The 22,831-nt window shown below is 34.9% G+C and overlaps 1 protein-coding gene and 1 pseudogene across 8 annotated transcripts in view; one reads left to right on the forward strand and one right to left on the reverse strand.

Moving 5' to 3' along the window:
* The window catches only part of DOCK7 (dedicator of cytokinesis 7), a 224,935-nt gene that overhangs the window by 138,071 nt on the left and 64,033 nt on the right, over positions 1–22,831 (reverse strand). For all 8 annotated transcript variants that reach the window (XM_042997433.1, XM_042997432.1, XM_042997431.1 and 5 more), the window contains exons 11-14: positions 21,691–21,856; positions 15,870–16,012; positions 11,578–11,671; positions 10,720–10,882 (exon numbers count right to left, since the gene is read on the reverse strand). In XM_042997433.1, the coding sequence (XP_042853367.1) occupies positions 10,720–10,882; positions 11,578–11,671; positions 15,870–16,012; positions 21,691–21,856 (566 nt within the window). The remainder of the gene's footprint in view (positions 1–10,719; positions 10,883–11,577; positions 11,672–15,869; positions 16,013–21,690; positions 21,857–22,831) is intronic.
* LOC102964742 lies at positions 9,586–9,937 on the forward strand (annotated as a pseudogene).

Raw genomic sequence — 22,831 nt, forward strand, 5'->3', positions numbered from 1 at the left:
AAAAAAATTTTTTTAAATAAACTACTATAGGGAAAAAGGGAACAGGTAATACATAAAACAAGAATGATAATGGACGTTAATTGTACTGTTCTACTTATTTATTATTTTTGAGAGAGAGAGAGAGAGAGAGAAAGAGAGAGCGAGACAGAGAGAGAGAGAAAGAGAGAGCGAGACAGAGACAGAGAGAGAGAGAGAGAAAGGAAGCCAGGGAGGGGCAGAGAGAGAGAGAGAGAGAGAGAGAGAGAGAGGGAGAGACAGAATCCCAAGCAGGCTCTGCTCTGTCAGCACAGAGACCAACAAGGGGCTCCAACCCATGAACTACAGAGATCATGACCTGAGCCAAAACCAAGAGTCAGACATTTAAATGACTGGGCCACCCAGGCACCCCTATTCTATTTACTTTTGTGTATGTTTGTAATTTCCCATTATAAAAAGGTTAAGACTATATTTAGGTTAGTGGGGCACCTGGATGGCTCAGTTGAGTGTCCGACTTTGGTTCAGGTCATGAACTCATGGTTTGTGGAATCAAGCCCAACGTCTGGCTCTCTGCTGTCATTGCAGAGCCAGCTTTGGATCCTCTGTTCCCACCCCCCCCCTCCCCCAGTCTCTCTCTCTCTTTCTCAAAAAAAAATAAATAAATAAAATATTTTTTAAAATGACTATGGGAGGGGTGCCTGGGTGGCTCAGTCAGTTGAGCATCCGACTTCGGCTCAGGTCATGATCTCGAGGTTCGTGAGTTCGAGCCCCACGTCGGGCTCTGGCTGACCGCTCAGAGCCTGGAGCCTGCTTCTGATTCTGTGTCTCCCCCTCTCTCTGCCCCTCCCCTGCTCACGCTCTGTCTCTCTGTCAAAAATAAATAAATATTAAAAAAAAAAAATTTTTTTTTAAATAAAATAAAATGACTATGGGAGCGCCTGGGTGGCTCAGTTGGTTGAACATCTGACTTCAGCTCAGGTCATGATCTCGCAGTTCATGGGTTCAAGCCCCAGGTTGGGTTCTGTGCTGACGGCTTGGAGTCTGGAGCCTGCTTCAGATTCTGTGTCTCCCTCTCTCTCTGTCCACCTCTCATACTTTCTCTCAAAAATAAATAAACATTAAAAAAAATTTTTTTTAAAGACTATATTCAGATTAATAAACCTATAGGTTTACAAACGATTATTAAGAATTGTATGGGGCATATTCCTAACTGCTAACCAAGGACCAAATCAAAATGAATGGCATCCTTTCATTTTGTTTCTTACACTGATTGTTACCGGGTATGAACCACTGCATTCATTCTTATATTCTTAGTAACACAATATTTGCTAGATACAGTCTTTCTAAAACTTAGAAAAAAAAACAAAGACATGAAAGTTCAGTAGGTGATTACAACTAAAGCTACTGTTAGGAAAGAGGCCAATTCTAACAACCTTGCCAAGAATAGCGTGTGCTCTGTGACATAGCTCTTAAAAATCAAACACACAAGCATTTGCTCAATTAGATATACTTTGATCTTTATAACTCAAATGCAACAGTGGAGCTCAAGCACAAATTTGGAACATGAGTAACATTACACATAATCCAGTATCTAACTTTTAAATGATTTCAGATACTCAATAAAAAACATTTTTCCCACTGGTATTATTTGATTATCTTAATGTGACAACTGGACTAGTATTTTTCTGTGATATTGTGATAGCATAAGTATTTCCTTGATAAAGTAAGCACTTGCTGTAAATAACCTCCATTTGGCACAATAAGAAATACATGACATTAGCTAAAAACTGCCATATACCTATATACCCTCATTTATCCCTATAGAGGGTTTGAAAAGACCAGGCCCTTCCTGGATTAATACTATACAAGAATAAGTGAACAACTAATGTGTAGGGGGGGAAAAAAAACTTATTTAAATACAAAAATCTCTAATTTTAGGTATGGCTTAATAACAGATTTTTTAAAATATCTTTGAGAAATCTCAACAATTTCTTCAAAACATATTTTGAGGGGCGCCTTGGGTGGCTCAGTCGGTTAAGCGGCCGACTTCAGCTCAGGTCATGATCTCACAGTCCGTGAGTTTGAGCCCCGCGTCGGGCTCTGTGCTGACAGCTCAGAGCCTGGAGCCCGTTTCAGATTCTGTGTCTCCCTCTCTCTCTGACCCTCCCCTGCTCATGCTCTGTCTCTCTCTGTCTCAAAAATAAATAAACGTTAAAAAAAAATTTTTTTTTAAAAACATATTTTGAAAAAAATAAATAACAAATTAAACTAAAAAATATATTTTTTACATATATATCCTTTCAGACAGCTTTTTCTACATTGTCTGATAATAACCATAAAAATCAGAAGCCAAAGGTGTTCAATAATAGGAAATCTGTCATTTTCAGAATATACCTCTTTTTAACCTATGTTCTCTCACCTCAGCCAAATGTTTGTTTCAATCACATCCATTCATTCTCCCTCTATTCAGACGATAATTTTTTAAAATCTTTTTTACCTCATGAGACCCTTTAAAATACACTCAAGTTTTATACTAAAAAATAAATATAATGTGTAAATATCTTAAAACTCACATTAACAATGCTGAAATTTCTGGGTTTTTTTTTTTTTTTCGGTTACAAATGTGAAAGCCCTCTGGAATGTCAGCTTTGTCATCTATAAAACAGAGATAATCATACTGTTTCTATGCAGGTTGCTAAGCACAGTTAATGAGATAATGATGGTATATGAACTAATGCCAACTTTTCTTTCTTTTCTGAACATTATTCACTGGGAAAATGTACACCTATAGATTTGTGTAATAACTACTAGTGTGTATTACCCCAAATTACGGCCTCCTGTGAAACATACCTTAAAAGGTTAAAAAGAATTCAGACTGAGCTAGAATATTATTGTGATCCAGCAACAATGTAGTCAGCAAATATATATGGAAACTTATGCAAATTTTTTACGATATCTATATGTTAGCTGGTATCTGCTGAGGTTTCATACATCTCCTTTTGTAATTCTAGAATTATTTCTATGCTAGATTTTCTAGATATGATAAAGGTTTTTTTAAACAAACTACAAATTCCTAAAAATTTTAACTGTCATGACACTCAAATTTTTTAACAGTATTAAGTACAATAAGCAACCTATATGATTTGATGTTCAGGTTACATGAGCATATAAGGCTCAAGTAATAATACAAAGCAAGCTACCTTCTTGCTTGGGATAACCTCCCTTCTTATTCTTAAATCATCCTCTTAAGTCTAATTATACCCCCCAAAGCCCAGTATCCTTATGCCTTCAAACTATTCTCTCTCGAGTTGTGTAATACTTGGATAAATGTAATTTAATAAAGCCAATGATAATAATAATGACTTAACTTTTATCAAGCATTTTTTTTTAAGTTTACTTATTTTGAGAAAAAGAGAGAGAGAGAGAGAGAGAGAGAGAGAGAGAGAGAGCAATGAGCAGGAGAGGGGCAGAGAGGGAGAGAGAGTATCCCAAGCAGGCGCTGTCAGCACAGAGCCCAATGTGGGTGGGGCTCAACCTCACCAACCGTGAAATCATGACCTGTGCCAAAATCAAGAGTCAGATGCTTCACCAACTAAGCCACCCAGGCACCTCTTTAATGGAGCATTTAATATGTGCCAGGCACCTTACAAAAACCTTTATATGTATTACCTTATTTAGTCCTCACAAATTTCTATAATATAGGTACTTTTATTATCCCTATGTAAAAAAAAAAAAAGAGAAAGAAGAAAAACCAGTCAATCTCCAGTTTAAGATAATTCCTAAAAAGAAAATATGGTTGCAAAATATTGGTTACAGGAACCCATTTCCCACTTTTTCATGAAATATGCATTTCAAGTAACACTGAAACTATTATTTCCTTATATATCTTGGAGATTGATTTTATAAAAAACAACAACTGCATACAGTCAAATTTACAATTATTCATTTTTAACATCAAAGAAGATTTTTTGGCAAAAAAGTAACAGGAGGAAAAATATCAACAAAGTATAGAAACCATAATTCTGCTTCTATATTCTCGTGTGCCTAACTTTATTTACTTCTTTGAAGACACCCTTATAGCAGAAAATTATTAATCTCTTTCTTAAACAAAATAATGCATCTTTCTTGCTTCAACAGCTTTCATGGGTAACCTACTACTAACAGAGCACTTAATGATCATTTCTGCACGCTAAGAAAGTTAGCAAACTTGACATCCTGTATCACAATTTACCAAAGTATGTTAATGAATTAAAGCATTTTACATAAGATCCTTAAAGGCTGCACATAAGATGAAAAAAGATTATATAAAATTCTAACGTGAAACAGGGCGCCTGGGCAACTCAGTGGGTTAAGCATCCCACTTTTGATTTTGGCTCAGGTCATGATTTCACAGTTTGTGAGCTGACAGTGCAGAGCCTGCTTGGGATTCTCTCCCTTTCTCTCTGCTCCTCCCCTGCTCATGCTCGCAATCTCTCTCTCTAACACAAATAAACTTAAAAAAAAATTCTAACCTGAAACTAATTTATTTTGATGAAAAATTTTAGAACCTAAAACAGTAGCTGTTTTCATTAAATGTTTAATAGGAATAAACCTAAACTTATTGATAAGTTTAGCTGATTCTACTATTTCTGGGAATAACTGCTCACTCATGAGAGAACAGTTCTTCTTTACACATTTGATGAATCGTTAATGCCTGGGATGAGTATCAGCTCTTTAATTAATTGAGTATTTAGATACAGTGCAAGCTAAAGCCACTGAGATATGTTAAAAGATATCTCAAGATCACTGTCAAGTTAATTAGCTATGAATGCATTCTTACACTTGAAAAGTTTACTGCCAGAATAGAAAATAATTATAGTTTTGAACAATCAATTATCTTTACTGATGCTAAACACTTCAAATGGTAAGGCATTCAGTCATAAAAACCAAAATCAAATACAAATAAACAAGTTACCTGAAACAGCTACTAATACATGTTTACTTAATTTCCAAAAACTCATACAGCTAAACCACAGTAACTTATAATTTATTAAATTTACACTTAAACCTTTTGGTGTATTAACTTATCCTTCTTCTCCAGGAGGAGTACCTGATATATTAAAACTGGATACATACTTAAGAGGAAACAATATGCTTTCTTATTTAGTGAGATGTGTACTCACTTGATACAGGTTCTCTACCCAGCTCCCATTCAAATCCTGAAACACGTCTAGATTTTCTATTTTGGCCCTTGTTTCCATTACTTCTTAGACATAATACTCGAGGATGCCATTCCTATCAACTGTATACTCAGCTCAATTATAAGGCGTTAAGGGGCGCCTGGGTGGCTAAGTCAGTTAAGCATCCAACTCAATTTGGGCTCAGGTCATGTTCTTGCGATTCGTAAATTCAAGCCCACGTCGTGCTCTGCACTGACAGTGTGGAGCCTGCTTGGGATTCTCTCTCTTACTGTCTTTCGGCCCCTCCCCCACTCTTACTCTCTCAAAATAAACTTAAAAAAAAATAAGGCATTAAAAAATTATTAAACAACGATAAATAATGATGTACATTTTGAGGCAAATAATAAGGTAAATAAAAGTGTTCTACCTGCTTTAATAAAAATATAACAATTATCTAGCAATAAGAAATTTTAACTTTATTCATATTGTCAATAAGTATAAATGTTAGATGTACTACCTCCCAAAGGATGAATAACATAGAAAATAAGACCTGGGTTCAAGTCCAGATAAATTTCTTAATCTCAGCCTTATTGTGGAGAAAAATAAATACAGCCAGAATTAAAAGATTCCTTTGGAATTATAAGATTCCTCTGACACTGAATAAATTAATTTAAATGAAAACAATTACATACTATAAAGCACTAAATAAATGTTATCATATCAGTACATCACATGAAAGTTCAAAACACCAGGGATAAAGAAAACAACTCAAAAAAGCCTTGAAAGGAAAAGATACCAACCAAAGATTAGCAGTCAGAAGTATACTGGACCACTCAAATGCTTCACTTAAAGTCAGAAGACAGTTGTGTCCTGTTTTCAAAGTCTTGACAGAAAATAATTTAAACCTTAGAATACTGTATCCAGCAAAATTAGTAATTCTGGAGTAAAGGTAAGATAAACATATCATCAGATATAAAACTCTTAGAGAATTTACTCCTATACATCCTATTTCAGGAAGATACTGAAGGCTCACAGTAAAATAAGTAAAACAAGAAAGAAAAATATATGGGATATAAGGACTCCATCGCAAAAGAAATGCAAAGCAAATTTCCAGCATAATGGTCAACAGGCTCCAATATGACAACTGCACTGAGTCTAGCGAGCCTAAGAAAGTCCCTCTGCCGCACTTACAATTTAGTTCCCAGGGGAACAGACTATCTGATGCATTCTACTGTACTGCAAGAAGCTTTACAGAGAATTTTAGTGACAACACACTGAAAAGTAGGGAAAACTAAATAATGTAGCTATTCCAAGAAAATAAAAAGCTATACAAAACAAATGCAGGAATAGAATCATAGTAATCCACATGGCTAAGCTGCTAAAATTGTTACATAAGAATCACAAACGTAAAAAAAAATAACATTAATGAAAAACTGGGATATAACTATACATGGAAGAGATGACAAGTGTATGTATTTTTTCCTGGATTTATGCAAGCATATATATTTCTAGGAAGGAAAATATAAGAGTTAAATCTTCATCTTCTGCAACAGTCAATAGATACTTAAAATTGAACAAGAATCAAGAAATAGTAGCATGGATGTGTTATTTAGAAACAAGAAATAAAAAAACAAAAGAAAGAGCAAAAAGAGTTGCCAGTGATTGACATACTGAAAATTAGATATCAAGGTAGGGAAAAGCTGGTAAAAATGAGATGAAAGACCTCCGTTTTTAATTTTAAGCCTACAGTACTTATAAAGTTTAAGTATAGTCATAAAATCATTTTAAAATACTTAAATATGCAAATAACAAAAATAAGCAGGAAGATGAAAAAAAAGACCACTCAACGTCCCCAATTTCCAAGCAGAAGCAAAACAGATAAACACAAGTTAGGGATGCTCTAGATAAGATACCTGTACTAGATAAGAGGTACAGCTGATAACCTCAAAATGGTTTCAGACACACTTTAGATTATATAATTTCTCCTTTATTCCATGTCCTTGTAAATACTTAAATCACAATTTATAGAAGAATAATTTCATGTTACTTTGTCTCTCTTAAAAACAATATATATTTTCTTTAGCCTATCTTCCAGAAATTTTACTCACACTGTCAATTACATGTAGTGTTTTATACTCTGTACCCTCACAAGAAGACAGATATTATTATTATCTCCCATTTTTTAAATAAGATAACTGAGTGGCCAATAAATTAACTTACCTAAAGTCACCAAATAGTGCAAACTGGAGTCAGAAATCACACCCGTATCTCTATGACTGTAAATGCCACTCTCATAACACTACACAGTTCCTTATTTCTTAACTAATCGAATCAATATTTACTGTGTGCTTCCTGTGTGCTAGCACACTATTCTAGATGCTGGAGATAAAAGTGATAAAGGAAAGGAGCTCCTTGCTGGCTCAGTCAGTAGAGCATGTGACTTGATCTCAGGGTCCTGAGTTCAAGCCCCACCTTGGGTGTGGAGCTTACTTAAAAAAAAAAAAAGTGATAAAGGGAATAGACAAGTCCCTCTTAACAGTAATTACATTCTAAAGAAAAAGACAAAAAAAAAACAAAAACCCAATCACATAACTATATAATGTAACGGCAGAAAACGACAAATACAAAGGGTGGTGAACTAGAGGAGAAAAGCAGTAGATCTTTTTACTGAGGGTGAAGAGAGTGAGCCTCTCTAGACAGTGACCTTTCAACACATATACATCTGAATAAGGAATCAAACCACATGAAGATCTGAGGTAAAACATGTTAGGCAAAGAGAAGAACAAATGGAAAAGCCTTATGCAGACTGGAATTTTGTTTGTTAAAGGACAGTAAAAAGACCATTGACGTTAAAGCGACATGAGCAAAGCAGAGTAGGATATGAAGTTAGAGACAGGCAGGGGATAGAACATGTAGAATCTTATAGAGTATTACAGAAAAAGCATTTTTCTGCTTGTAATGGAAGTCACTGGAAGGTTTTATATTGAGGAATGAATAATCTAATTGATAATAATTAAAATTTCTCTGGCTAGGGGCGCCTGACTGGCTCAGTCAATAAAGCGTGTGACTCTTGATCTCAAGGTCATGAGGTCAAGCCCCATGTTGGGCACAGCGATTACTTAAAAATAAAATCTTCAAAAAAAAAAAAAAAATCTCTGGCTATAATGTTGAAAATTGATTTGGGCAGGGTGGAAGGCAGATGATCAAATTAGAAAGGTACAGAAAAATCTGGGGCACCTGGGTCCTTGGGTTTGAACCTCTCATCAGGCTCTGTGCTGACAGCTCAGAGCCTAGAGCCTGCTTTGGATTCTGTGTCTCCCTCTCTGTCCCTCCCCTGCTTGTGCTCTGTGTCTCTCTGTCTCTCAAAAAATAAAATAAAACATTAATAAAAAAATTTTTTTAATTAAAAAAAAGAAATGTACAGAAAAATCTGAGATGAGCAGCTGCCCAATATGCTAAGCCTCTAGCCTCCATGAAGCAACTGAGCATCCGAAATGTGGCTTATCTGAAACTGAATGTGCTTAGAGTATAAAATACACACCCAATTTTGAAGACTTTTTGTAGGAAAGAAAAAAAGTAAAATATCTCAACAGTTTTTTACATTTATTATATGTTGAAATGATAATATTTTAGATATATTAGGTTAAATAACATGATTAAATAACATGATTAAAATTAATTTCACTTGTTTCTTTTTGTTTTTTTTAATGTGGGAACTATAAAATTTTTAATTACAAATGCCATTCCCATTATATTTCTATATGACCATGTTGATCTAGATGGTGACCTGCCTAGAGTTTTAAAAGTGGAGAAGGTAAGATTTGGGATACATTTTGAAAGCAGAGCTTATAAAACTTGTCTGCAGAGTAAATGTGAGGACTAAGACAAAGACTGGGTGGCTCAGTCGGTCAAGCATCGGACTCCTGATTTCGGCTCAGGTCATCTCACGGTTCGTGAGTTTGAGCCCCATGTCGAGCTCTGCACTGGCAGTACAGAGCTTGCTTGGGATTCTCTCTCTCTTTCTGCCCATCCCCTGTTTGCACTCTATCTCTCTCTCAAAATAAATAAAGAAAAAGAAAAAGAAAGAAATCATTTTGATTTCAAAACTTTGGGCGTCAGAAACTGGGCAACTAGGTGGTGAAATATGCTGTGATGGGGAAGTCTGGGTTGGAATCCTATGTCTGAGCTGCCCTGTTGGATATCCCAATGTCAAGTCATGAACTCTTAGTGTTAGGGAGTGGTCAGCCTATAAAGCCTACCCAACAATCTCATGTCAAGTATTCTAAGCAGTACATCAGTAAACATTGTTGATTATTGGTTAAACCACAGTGCAGGCACATATATTTGATTCCTGTGTAATACTAGATTCTGCCAATAAGAACACTTGAGGGCTTTTTGTCCGACATCTTAGTGAGACTGCAGGGGTGGCTGCTGCTCTCTGAGCTTTGCAATGTCACCCAAGGATGAGAAGAAGAAAGATGCTGGAAAGTCAGCCAAAAAAGAAGGACTTAGGGAACAAATCTGGGGTCAAGGCCAAAAAGAAGAACTGGTCCGAAGGCAAAGTTCAGGACAAGTTCAATAACCTAGTTTTGTTGACAAAGTGACGTATGACAAACTCTGTAAGGAAGTTCCCAACTATCAGCTTGTAACTCCAGCTGCTGTCTCTGGGACACTGCCAGGGCAGCCCTTCAGGGCTCCTTAGTAAAGGACTTTTTAAGCTGGTTTCAAAGCACAGAGCTCCAGTAATTTATACCAGAAACACCAAGGGTGCAGATGCCCCAGCTGCTGGTGAAGATGCATGAACAGATCCTACCAACTGTACATTTTAGAAAATAAAACTTTATTAAATTAAAAAAAAAGAAAAAAAGAACATCTGCAGAAATATAGTAACTGGGAGTTCTAATGTTTTAACCTTAACAGCTTACAATTCCAATGCTAGCTCTGCCACAGTGAAGTATACTTAACTTAACCTCTCCATCCCTTTACTCATTACTAAAATGAATGCAATACCTACACCTCAAGCTGTGAGGATTAAATAAGATAACATATGTAAGATAATTAACATGTGACCTGGCACATAGTATAAGCTTAATACATTTCAGCTATTAATAAAATTATGTGATAAGAAATCAAATAAGTAAAGCTACCAAAGATTTTTGGAAAGTTTATTCTAATTCTACTTTAAAAATAGACTGTACAGTATCTGATTTCAGAAATATCCAAAATCAGGGGTGCCTGGCTAGCTCAGTCAATAGAACATGCAACTCTTGATCTCGGGATTATAAATTCAAGCCCCGTGTTGGGTGTAGAGATTACTTTAAATGTCAAGTCATGATAACAATACAAAATCTTAAGGGGTGCCTGGATAGCTCAGTCAGTTAAGCATCTAACTCGTGATTTCGGCTCAGGTCATGATCTCATGGTTCCTGAGATCGAGCCCCAAGTGGGCTCCACACTACAGGTGTAGTGCCCCTCTTCACACTCACACGTGCACTCGCTCTCTCTCTCTACCCCCAACATAAATAAACATTTTTTTAATCTTAAAAAAAAAAAAAAAGAAATCTCCAAAATTAAAATGTGTTACCTGTAAGTAGTGTTTGGAACATAGACATCCCTGGCAGGAAACTCCAAAATTTCTCTGGTAGGTCTAACTCTACTGTCTGGGTAAAGCTTCACCTGAAGCAGCTCTGGAGTTAGGCAATAGTGGGGATTTTCAGGTGCAGGAGAAATGTCTATCTTCAGCTGAGCTGGGTATAAAAATATATTATAAAAACAACATAAACAAATAAATTAAAACTTCATGTTAAAAATGTTCTTGGAAGGATTTATATCCTCTTTTTGCAAGAAGTCTGGAAAGAAATCAAAATTACTGTTATCTCAGACCTCTAAATTATTTCATTTTACCAAGTCTCAAACTTACTAATTACTGATACAGACACAGTACATGTAAAATAATAAATGCCTACTGAATGAATAAATGAGTGAGAAGGAAAAAAAAGAAGCAAAAGAAAACAAAACAGAAAAGGATCTAGCATAGGATCAAGCCAACATTTTGAAGGTTAAGTGATTTAATTTAAACCTCTTTACTCTAAAACAACAAACAAAACAGTTTTACTCTGTAATGGCTTGTTCTGACCATAGTATCAATCTGCTTCAGAATATTTACCATCCTATGTACATTTTTTCACCTAAAGAATAATTGTAAGCCACAAAATTACTCATCATTCTCAAGTCAGTACTCAAATTATCAAAAGTACTGAATCTTGCATATAAACTGTTAAGACCACAAAGGCAGAATAATGAAATGAAGAAGACTGACAGGCATTGGGCAAAGAAAGACACATGGACCAGATAAGTGAAAAAAGAAATACATAATTACTAAAAATATGACATATTAGGGATGAAAGGGTTGTAATGATGTCTACTCAAAATTTTAAAATACCTGTAATAGGTCTTAGTCGCCGTAAAACAGAAGATGGCCTTCTCATATCAGCAAGAAATTTGTACAGATCTTCATCACTTAAGCGGTCTCCTTCCTGAGGAAAAAGCATTTGAGAAAACAAATAGAGTAGATTGAAAAAAAATGTATAGTGCCTGTTAATAGTCTTACCCTCTTCTGTCCATTTAGAATGAAAAGATTAAATTAATATAATTATGATTAAAAACAAATACCATACTGATTTCCTTCCTTTTATGCTTTCAAATTTTATTGAGTTATGATACTATTATCTGTACCTTAAATTTAAATATTTACTTATAGCCCATTATTTATGTCTATAAAGTATTACAAGACACTCTAAAATAAATAAAATCAATAGAAGTTAGAGGGAGATGAAATGGAAAAAAGAAAACTAAGGATATAGACAGAAAAGGGGCATCTGGGTGGCTTAGTCAGTTAAGCATCCGATTTCAGCTCAGGTCATAATCTCACAGTTCGTGAGTTTCAGCCCCGTGTCGGGCTGTGCTGACAGCTCAGAGCCTGGAGCCTCTTTCGGATTCTCCGTCTCCCTCTCTCTCTGCCCCTCCCCCACTCATGCTTGCTCTCTCTCTTCCTCTCCCAAAAATAAATATTAAAAAAAAAAGTTAAACAAAATATATAGACAGAAAAGAAACATACATAAACGACAGTCTTAAAAAGTCATTGCACTTGAATTTCTGTCTTTTCAATTTTATACTACCACATTTCTCAAATGCAAAATATACAGCATTCACTAAATTGGAAAAAGAAAAAAGTAACAAAAAGCTACTTTTTTTTCTGACTGCAAGTACTTAAAAAATTTTATTTTTCATTTGAGTATAGTTAACACACAATGTTACTTTACTTTCATGTGTACAACATAGTGATTCAACGAGTTTATACATTATGCTGTGCTCACCACAAGTGTAACTACCATCTGTCACCATACAATATCATTACAGTATCACTGACCATATTCCTTATGCTGTCTTTTATTCCCATGACTTCATTCATTCCATAACTGGAAGCCTGCATCTCCCTCTCCCTTTCACCCATTTTGCCCATCCCTCCACCTCACACCCTTCTGGCAACTATCAGTTTGTTCTCTGTATTTATAGGTGTAATTCTGCTTTTTGTTTGTGTATTCATTTGTTTACATAAACTACTCTTAAAGAGAAGAATAATTATTCTGATATTAAGACCAGAGTGAAAACTATGAAACAACCTCAATCAATGGGAAAAGAGACAAGCAAACCAACAAATAACCAAACCGTACCTAATTAATACAAAATTTTCTATTTCATATATTTTTTCTTGCAACTAAAATAGGTAAGAATTTATTTCATTCTTTTATTCAAGAGTAGGTCTTTAGATTTTATTAATCCAAACCTCCTGCACTTGATATCTTTTTGTTTTTAGTGCAGAGTTCATATACTTATGTGGTAATCAACATATTTAACATTACTTTATTACTGTGACCTCACCTTGAGACAGATTCCATTTGTTCACTATTATATTCTAAACATGGTACAGAACTGATCTTCTTTTATCCCACTATTTAGAAAAGTGATTTTTTTTTTTTTAATATTTCCTTTTGAGAGAGCACAAGCAGGGGAGGGGCAGAGAGAGGGGGACAGATGATCTAAAGCAGGCTCTGGAGCTGACAGCAACAAGCCCAATGCGAGGCTCAAACTCATGAACTGCAAGATCATGACATGAACCAAAGTCAGGCACTCAATCAACTAGGCCACCCAGGAGCCCCTAGGAAGGTGATTTTTTTTCTTTTTTAATTTCTAAGTGGTTCAAGATTTTTGTTATTACTTTTATAAATAGCTTTTAGTTTTACTGAGTTATGATTAGAGAATTTCATTTTAAGAGGATTTTTTCTGTGGCCTAATTGTTGTAAATGTTCCATCAGTTGCTAAAACAGTATACTCTCTTTTTGAATACAGTATTAACATAACTTTTTAAGTGGTCCTTATTGATAGTACATTCAGATTATCTCTACTTAATTATTTCTGTCTACTTAACCTGTTAAATTGATTATATTATTGGCCTCCAATCTTTACTCCGTTTCCATGACATTTGTTGGGGTGAGGCATAATTCCCTCCACTTGGGTGGGCCATGTGACTTTCTTTGGGCCAATAAGCAAATGTGATACAGAGATCTGAAAAACGTCTGTACAAGTGAGCCTGCCCCCTCTTGAAATTCTGCCACTGCTATGAGAACATGACCAAGCCAGCCTGCTACAGGATGAGAAGAGAAGTTGAGACACGTGGAAGACGTCTGAGTCATTTCAGTCTTCCTACCAGAAGTCAGTCTCAATTTCCAAATGTGAATGAGCCTAGCTGACACCCTCCACTTCCACACAGCGTATTTTACCACTATGTACTCCAACTTATATATACTCATCAACAAATAAAACATGTTCCTGAAACTAATGTGTGGGCTTAATTTTGTTTTTATATCTCTACGTATTTTTAATAATTTTGCTTAACAACTTCAAATCTGTACAGAAGCACTCCTAATTACTATATCCCAATCACAGATAGTAATCTCTCATCAATTTAAAAGAACTGCCTTCTGTATCTCATTTAGGAGAAATTCGTACCATGAATTCTACTTTACTAAAATTGTAATGTCTGCTTTTTCCTTAATTTGCATTTGCCTAATGCACAGTATCCTAGCTATTTAAAAATACTTATAAGAATTATAGATGCTAATAATTTTTAACAAATACACCAAAGTCAAATATAAATGCTCTCCATTGCTGATATTTCCAACAATCATTCATTTTAAGTTTTCACGATCACTTTGTGCTAGTTTCTAGTTACCAGTCTCCAACACAGTGTCCACTACATGGTGAATGCTCAAAATATATTTGCTAAATCAATAGGTAGGTAAGTGGATTAATATTCAGTACATGCTGAACATTCAAAAACTATTTGTTGGATCAATAGGTAGGTGGGTAGATGAATGACTTGTTGATTTAAGGTTACAATACCAGCTCAATAATAAAGTAAGCTGAAGAAATGGAAAAAGAGCTGTAAAAATAGTGCAGAAGTGATGCAGCAGTTAAGGAAATAGAAAGAGAAAAAAATGTCATAGCTGCAAGGCTGTGTCATTGTATCAGGTAAATCTACTGTCCATAGCTTTATTTGGCCTATCACTTCACCCAGCTAACACTGTGACCTTTTCTAGACTCTTCCTCATACTACTGTCCATAATAAAAAGACCCTCACCACTTCAGACACTTCTCACCTGCTTTACTCTCCATATGAATCTCACCGAGCAGCTGTCTATAAATGCTATTGATATCAAACTGTGAAAGGAGCTTCAAGCAGATTGCTGTCTTTCAATCCATGGCACATCCTTTCCTAAATCCTTGTCCTCTTTCAAGTTATTAGGTATTATAGGCCAGGATTTCCTCCTCTTATTAAGAATAAGACCTCAAATGAAGGAATTCTAAAAGAATACTTAGCATTTCCCAGTCATCTGTTCCAAAATATAGACATGGTACCAATCCATTTTATATCAAAATCCAGTATGTACATGCATACATGTATGCACTCATACAAAAAGCAAGAGGAAAAAAGCTCACTGAAGCAATATTTAACTTCACTATGTGCAATGCACTATTATTTTTCTATTCTCCTGAGTCTGTTCATTTGTTTTCAAGCTGGGTATTACCTATTAAATTTCCATTACTGTTAACGGATCATGATCAGCATTTGAAAACTACTGGTTTGATTCATAATTTGAAGCACAGAGAATATATTTGCAAAGAATAAAGTGTCTTTTATCAAGAACTTCTTGGACCTATAAACTCACCTAAACAAATAATGTTGACTACATTTTAGCAGAAAAATATACTAGTAAGGCCTGAAAGTCCTATTCCATATACTATAGATGTGGTAGCTTCAACTAAAATAAAACTTGGGTAGGGAAGAGAGATACAACCGCTCAATGACTAAGAAAATTCATAAACCATAAATGTTTAAAAGCTAAAACATTACATTTAAGAAATAGGATATAAATGTGGAGGATTGATGTTGATGCATTATTAGTGCTAACATTTAAATATAATTATACAACAGCAGATACAATATTATTTTATTCTTATACTTTTTACTCTTAAAAGTTTTTTTAATTTCTAGAAATCACAATTATTACATGTACATGTACTACATGCAAATTTACAATTATAATTTTTCTGAAACCAAAATAATATTATGTACAAATATCCCCATAGAATTCCTACATGACAGAACAATACCTGCTTAAAAAAATTCGTCACTGTGAGAGTAGCAGGTCGAAAGCTGGTCAAGTTACAAGCATCATCTCCACTTGTTGTCCTTTCGAGTGACCGTCTGCCAACAATGCTAGAATTCCTCCTCTCTGACCAAGACCCTTTTCGTTCTACCAAGGGAAAAGAAAAGTCTGGTATTCATTTTCATAATATTTAAATTGTTTTAAAAGCAGCTTTCCAAACACAGGAAAAAAATTCATTTGAGTTGAAAATTATCTACCCGACATATTGATTGTAGTAAAGAATTTCATTTCTGGAGAGATCGGTAAGGAAGCACCATACCTAAATCTCCTGGTTCTCTTTTAAAACTTCTCCAGTGGAAAATAAGTTTCTACCACACAAAGACTATGCATATGACCAAAGATGAGCTATAAGATGCAGCTACAGAGAAACTATGCATTTAATAGGAAATATTCACACAATGAAAATTTTAGTTACCATCTAATGGTCCTTCAGTCTTAGCACTTGAATTTGAAACAGAATTTTAAGATAACATTCATTTAAAGTCCTTGCAAGATACCCTTATTATTCAAAACCAACTAGAAAACAACAACAACAACAATTGAACAACTATGCTACAGATCAACAAGGAAACTGAAGACTTAAAACCATAAACAAACTAATACATGTCACTAAGGAAAAGTAGAATATGTGTTCTTCTCTAGCACACACAGGGCATTCTCCAACATAGATTAAGCTATAAAACAAAATAAAATAAATTCAAAAGGACTGAAATCATATAAAATGTTTCCCAAGAACAGTGAAATTAAATTATAAATCAGTAACAGAAAAGTATATGGGAAATTCATAAACATGTGGAAGTTAAACATACTCTCGATTCTCGAAAAACCAGTGGGTTAAAGGAAATAACAAAGAAAATTAGAAAATACTTAAGATACATGAAAATGAAAACACAATATCCCAAAACATATGGCATATCATTAAACCCGCACTCAGAGGAAAATTTATAGCCATAAATGACTATAAATAAAAAAGAAAAGCTCTCAAATAAGTAACTTAACCTTTCATTTTTAGAAAGTAGAAAAAGAGAAAACTAAACCCAAAGCAAGCACGAGAAAGGACTCAAAAACAACAGCTGGATGACAATAAAAGAAACAGAAACTACAAACATAAGAATGAAGCCAAAAACTGGTTCTTCAAAAAGTAAATTTTAAAAACTTTGCTAAATGGGCGGTTAAAAAATACAACATCTCAAATTACTAACATCAGGAATGAATGAGTAGACGTCACTACAGCTCTTAGAAAAGGAATTATATTATAATATTTTGAATAACTATAGGTCAAAAATTAGACAATTTATACAAAATGAACACATTTCTAGAAACACAGTACTGAAACTGATTTAAGATGAGACAGAAAATACGAAAAGATCTAAAACAAGCAGAAAGATCTAATTAGTAATGAAAAAACTTATCACAAAAAGACCAAGCCAAAATGGCTTCACTAGTGAATTCTTCTGATTTTAAAAAAAAAACAGATACCAATCCTTCACAAACTCCTCCAAAATAAAATTTATAAAAAAAGGAATAATTCACAACTCATTCTGAGGCCAGTGTTACTCTGATACCAAAACCAGACAGAGATTTATTTCACAAGAAATAAAAACTACAGACCAATATCCCTTATGTATATAGAAGAAAAATACTAAACAAAATATTGGGAAACATATTCTAACATCTACAAAAAAATTATATACCATGACCAAGTGGGAATTCTCCGAGAAATGTAAGATTAGTTTAACCTCTAAAATCCAGTCTATTAATGCAATACACCCTACTAAAAGAATACAGGACAAAAACCATACAAGTCAATTCAAAAGCAAAAAATGCATTTGACAAAATCCAACATCTTTTGATGATAAAAATACTCAAAGAGTTAGGAATGGATGGGAATTTCATCAATCTACTAAACTACATTTATGAAAAACCTACAGTAGACATCATACTTGATGATAAAAGACTGAATGCATCTCCCCGCCAATGTCAGGAACTGAATGCATTGCCCCCCCAAGGGCAGGAACACTCCTGTCACTTCTATTTAATATAGTATAGAAGGTTCTAGTTAAGATTGTTAGAAAAGAAAAAGTCATCCAGATTGAAAAAGAAACAGTAAACCTTTTATTATTTGCAGAGGGCAATATCTTGTATATAGAAAATGCTAAAGAATCCAAAAGAGGAAAAAAAAAAACACTGCAATTAATAAACATGTTCAAATGGTTTCAAAGCACATAATCAATATTCAAGTCAATATTATATACATAAGAAATGAACATTCTAAAACTGAAATTAAGAAAAAAATTCCATTAAAAATATCATAAAAACAATAAAACAATTGGGTATGCATTTAACAGGAGAAAGGCAAAGACTTGTACACTGAAAACTATAAAACATTGAAAAAAATGTTAAGATCTCAATATATGGAAAAACATTCCATGGATTGGGAGATTTAATATTGTTAAGAGGGCAACACTCCCCAAAATGATTTATAGATTTAATGTAATGTCTCAAAATTCCAGCTACCTTTGTGCAGAAATTTACAGCTGATTCTAAACTACATATTAAACTACAAGGGCCCAAGGACGCCTGGGTGGCTCAGTCGGTTAAGCAGATCTCAAGATTCATGGGTTGAGGCCCACATTGGGCTCTGTGCTGACAGCTCAGAGCCTGGAGCCTGCTTTGGATTCTGTGTCTCCCTCTCTCTCTGCCCCTCCCCTGCTTGCGCTCTGTCTCTGTCTCTCTCAAAAATAAAACTACAAGGGCCCAAAATAGGGACACACACACACAAATCTGTAAATAAAATAATAAAGTTGTAGAGTTGGAGGACCACTCTTCCCAATTTCAAAACTTACTGCAAAGCCAAAAAAATGAACACAGAATAGTACTACCATGGGCTTAGACATATAAATCAATGGAATAGAATTGAGTCCAGAATTAAACCCATACATCTATCATAAACCAATTTTCTTTCTTTCTTTTTTTTTTTTTAATATTTATTTTTAAAAGAGAGAGCGCCAACCAGGGACGGGCAGAGAGAGAGGGAGACACAGAATCTGAAGCAGGCTACCGGATCTCAGCTGTCAGCACAGAGCCCTACACGAGGCTTGAACTCACAAACAGTGAGACCATGACCTGAGCCAAAGTCAAATGCTTAACCACTGAGCCACCCAGATGTGCCGTGAACTAATTTCCAACAAGAATGACAAGACCATTTGCTGGAGAAAGAATAGTCTTCCTAGCAAATAGGTGTTGGGACAACTCAACAGCTACATTAAAAGAATAATATTGGACCCCTACCTCTCACCATGTAAAAAAAAAGTAACCCAAAATGGATTATACCTAAATGTAAGAGCTATACCTATAGAACTCTTAGACAAAAACATACAAACAGATCTTTCTGATCTTGAGTTAGGTAATGCTTTCTTAGATAGGACTCCAAAAGCACAAGCAACAAAAGAACAGAGAAAATGAATTTAAAATTTCTATGCTACAGGGGCACCAGGGTGGCTCAGTCAGTTGAGTGTCTGACTTCAGCTCAGGTCATGATCTCACGGTCCCATGGATTTGAGCCCTGCATCGGGCCCTGTGCTGACGGCTCAGCAGCTGGAGGCTGCTTTGGATTCTGTGTCTCCTTCTCTCTCTGCCTCTCCCCTATTCATGCTCTGTCTCTATCTATCTCTCAAAAATAAACAAACGTGAAAAAAACAATTTTTTTTTAATTTCTATGCTACAAACACCAGCATTAAAAGAGGAAAAAAAAAAAAACCAAAAGAAAAAAAAAAACCCCACAGACTGGGAGAAAATATTTGCAAATCCTTTATTAGATAAAAGATTTGTTGGGCAAGGGGCATTAAGGAGAACACTTGCTGAGATGAGCACTGGGTGTTATATGTAAGTGATGAATCACTAAATTCTATTCTTGAAATCATTATTGCACTATATGTTAACTAACTTAATTTACATTTTTAATGTAAATTAAAAATAAGAAAAAAATAATAACAAAAAAAGATAAAAGATTTGTATCCAGAATACATAAAGAACTCTTAAATTCAAAGACAAGAATATAAAAAAGCGGGGCACCTGAGTGGCTCAGTCACTTATGCATCTGACTCCTGATTTTGGCTCAGGGCATGATCTCACAGTTCATGAGTTCAAGCCCCTCATGGGACTCTGTAATGACAGCATAGAGACTGCTTGGGATTCTCTCTCTGCTCTTCCCCAGCTTGTGCATGAGTGCGCTCACTCTCTCTCTCTCTCTCTCTCAAAATAAATAAACTTAGGGGTGTTTGGGTGGCTCAGTCAGGTCATGATCTCATGGTTTGTGAGTGTGAGCCCCACATCAGGCTCTATGCTGACAGCTCAGAGCCTGAAGCCTGCTTCAGATTCTGTTTCTCCTTCTCTCTCTGCCTCTCCCCTGCTCACACTCTGCCTCTCTCTCTCTCAAAAATAAATGAATGTTAAAAAAAAATTTTTTAATAAACTTCAAAAAAAAGAATATTAAAAAGCCACATAAAAAATGAGCATCCACTAGATAAAACAAAAACATTAAAAAAATGAGCAAAAGACATGACTACATATTTCTTCAAAGAAAGTATACACATAACCAGTGCACATAAAATTATACTCAAGATCATTAAATATCAAGGAAAAGCAAATCCTAAACCACAATGACAAACCTCTTTGCCTACACTAGGATGGCTGTAATCAAAGGGCCAAATAATAAAAGTGTTCGCAAAGATATGGAGAAATTGGAACCTTCACACACTACTAGAAGAATTTTAAATGGTGCAGCAACACTGGAAAACAACCTGATAGTTCTTCAAAACGTGAAATATAGAATTGTCACTAATATCCAACAATTTCTAGTATATGTCCCAAAAAATGAAAACATGCCCATACAAAAGCTTGTTCCTGAACATTAACTGCAGCATTATTCATACTAAACAAAAAGTTTAAACGACTCAAAGGTCCATCAACTGATGAATGGATAAATAAAATGTGGTATATCCACACAATGGACTATTATTTGGCAATAAAAAGAAATTAAATAGTGACACATGCTACAACATGGATGAACTTTTAAAACATTATGCTAAGTGAGGGGCGCCTGGGGCACTTAGTTAAGTGTCCAACTTCAGCTCAGGTCATGATCTCCTGGTTCATGGGTTTGAGCCCCGTGTCGGGTTCTGTGTTGATGGCTCAGAGCCTAGAGTATGCTTTAGATTCTGTGTCTCCCTCTCTCTGCCCCTCCCCCACTCGCACTCTGTGTCTCTCTCTCTCTCTCTCTCTCTCTCTCTCTCTCAAAAATAAACAAAATATTAAAAAATAATAATGATAAAATAAAACATTATACTAAGGGAAAGAAGCTTGTCACAAAAGACTGTATATTGTATAATTCTATTGATATGAAATGTCCAGCATAGGCAAATCCATACAGACCTTATAAGGAGATCAGAGGTTGTTTAGGATTGGGTTTGTGGATTGGGGGAGAATGGAGGGTTACTAATGAATACAAAAGTTCCAAAATTAAGACTGTGGTGATGGTTGCAGAACCTTGTGAATATATCAAACAAAACAATAAATTATACACTTTAAATGGGTGAATTGTATAGTATAGGAATTGCATCTCAATAAAGCTGTGGGGAAAAAAAGGAAAAAAAAGAAAACCATTTTATGCCTCACAACACTGTAAAGTCTATAAATAAAACAAGCCTATACAAAAAAAAAGAAAAATTAAACATTTAGAAATATTTTATATAAAACACTCTTACCTCCAGTGCTTATTTCCACCTCTGTAGAATCTCTTTCCAAACTCCCCGCACTGCTAACAATATTCATTAAATGGATTGCAGTCCAAGCAAAAGGCATGCGATATTTCCCAAGTCTTTGACAAAACTGATCAGCTTGACTTTTCAGCTTCTCCAATTTTTCCTTATTCTGCAAAACAAAACTTTATACATTATATGATTATGCTCGAAAGAAATGAATCAAAGACTACTCCATTGTATATAAAAAGACAGCTTAGGAATTCTCAATTCTCAACAAAGATGGAAGAATAATCTATACCTTTCAAAGATCAATTAGCACTGTATTATCTTAACCACTAAATAATTTTAACCCATTCTATAAATGTATGTGTAGAGTAAGTCTTTCAAATTTATTTTCGTGATTATCTCATTTTGGTAGGAAAGAACGTAGAGCAAGTGTCAAACATGTGTACGTATTACAAGTACTATTTTACGAAAAGAAACATAACCATGTTCAAGTCAGCAACTGCTAACTACAAAATATTCTAGGTTAAACTTACTAAATTGTACTACTCTGAAAAAGATGGGAGCAGTTGAGCCATTTTGAAATAATCCTTATGGCAAGAGAAGGAGTGAGGTAAAGTGGGATTGGGGGTACAAATAGGCTAATAACATATAAGACCAGAACTGTAATAAAAGAAGCAAACAAAAAAAAATATTGCAAAAAGACTAAACCCTAGAAACAGACTGATGGTCCAAACAGTATGTGCCTATCTGGAAGACATCCTGAAGCTGGCCCAACTTTTAGGCTATCCCTGAAACAAACACTAAGGTAACCTGCAATAGCCAACTAATGGTCCAAAAGTAAAAATCTACACCAAATATCTTACATACTCTTTCCATACAGGATGTTGTCAAGGTATATATACACTAACAATAGAGCCCTACCTTGAGAGTCAGGCCTGGGATAAGATGGACGGATAACTAAATGTTAGCGCTGTTTATTGCTGTATATATTATACCTCCAAAATAGGTGATTGCTTTAAAAGCCTAGATGTCAAGTATACTTGATTCTATCAGCTTATGTAGGCATGTAATAAGCTGCTATTGTAATTATGAGCTCCACACAACAGCAAATTTAAAAAATGACAACCCGGGGAAAGGT

Source organism: Panthera tigris, chromosome C1 (assembly GCF_018350195.1).
Source record: "Panthera tigris isolate Pti1 chromosome C1, P.tigris_Pti1_mat1.1, whole genome shotgun sequence".
Classification (NCBI taxonomy): Eukaryota; Metazoa; Chordata; class Mammalia; order Carnivora; family Felidae; genus Panthera; species Panthera tigris.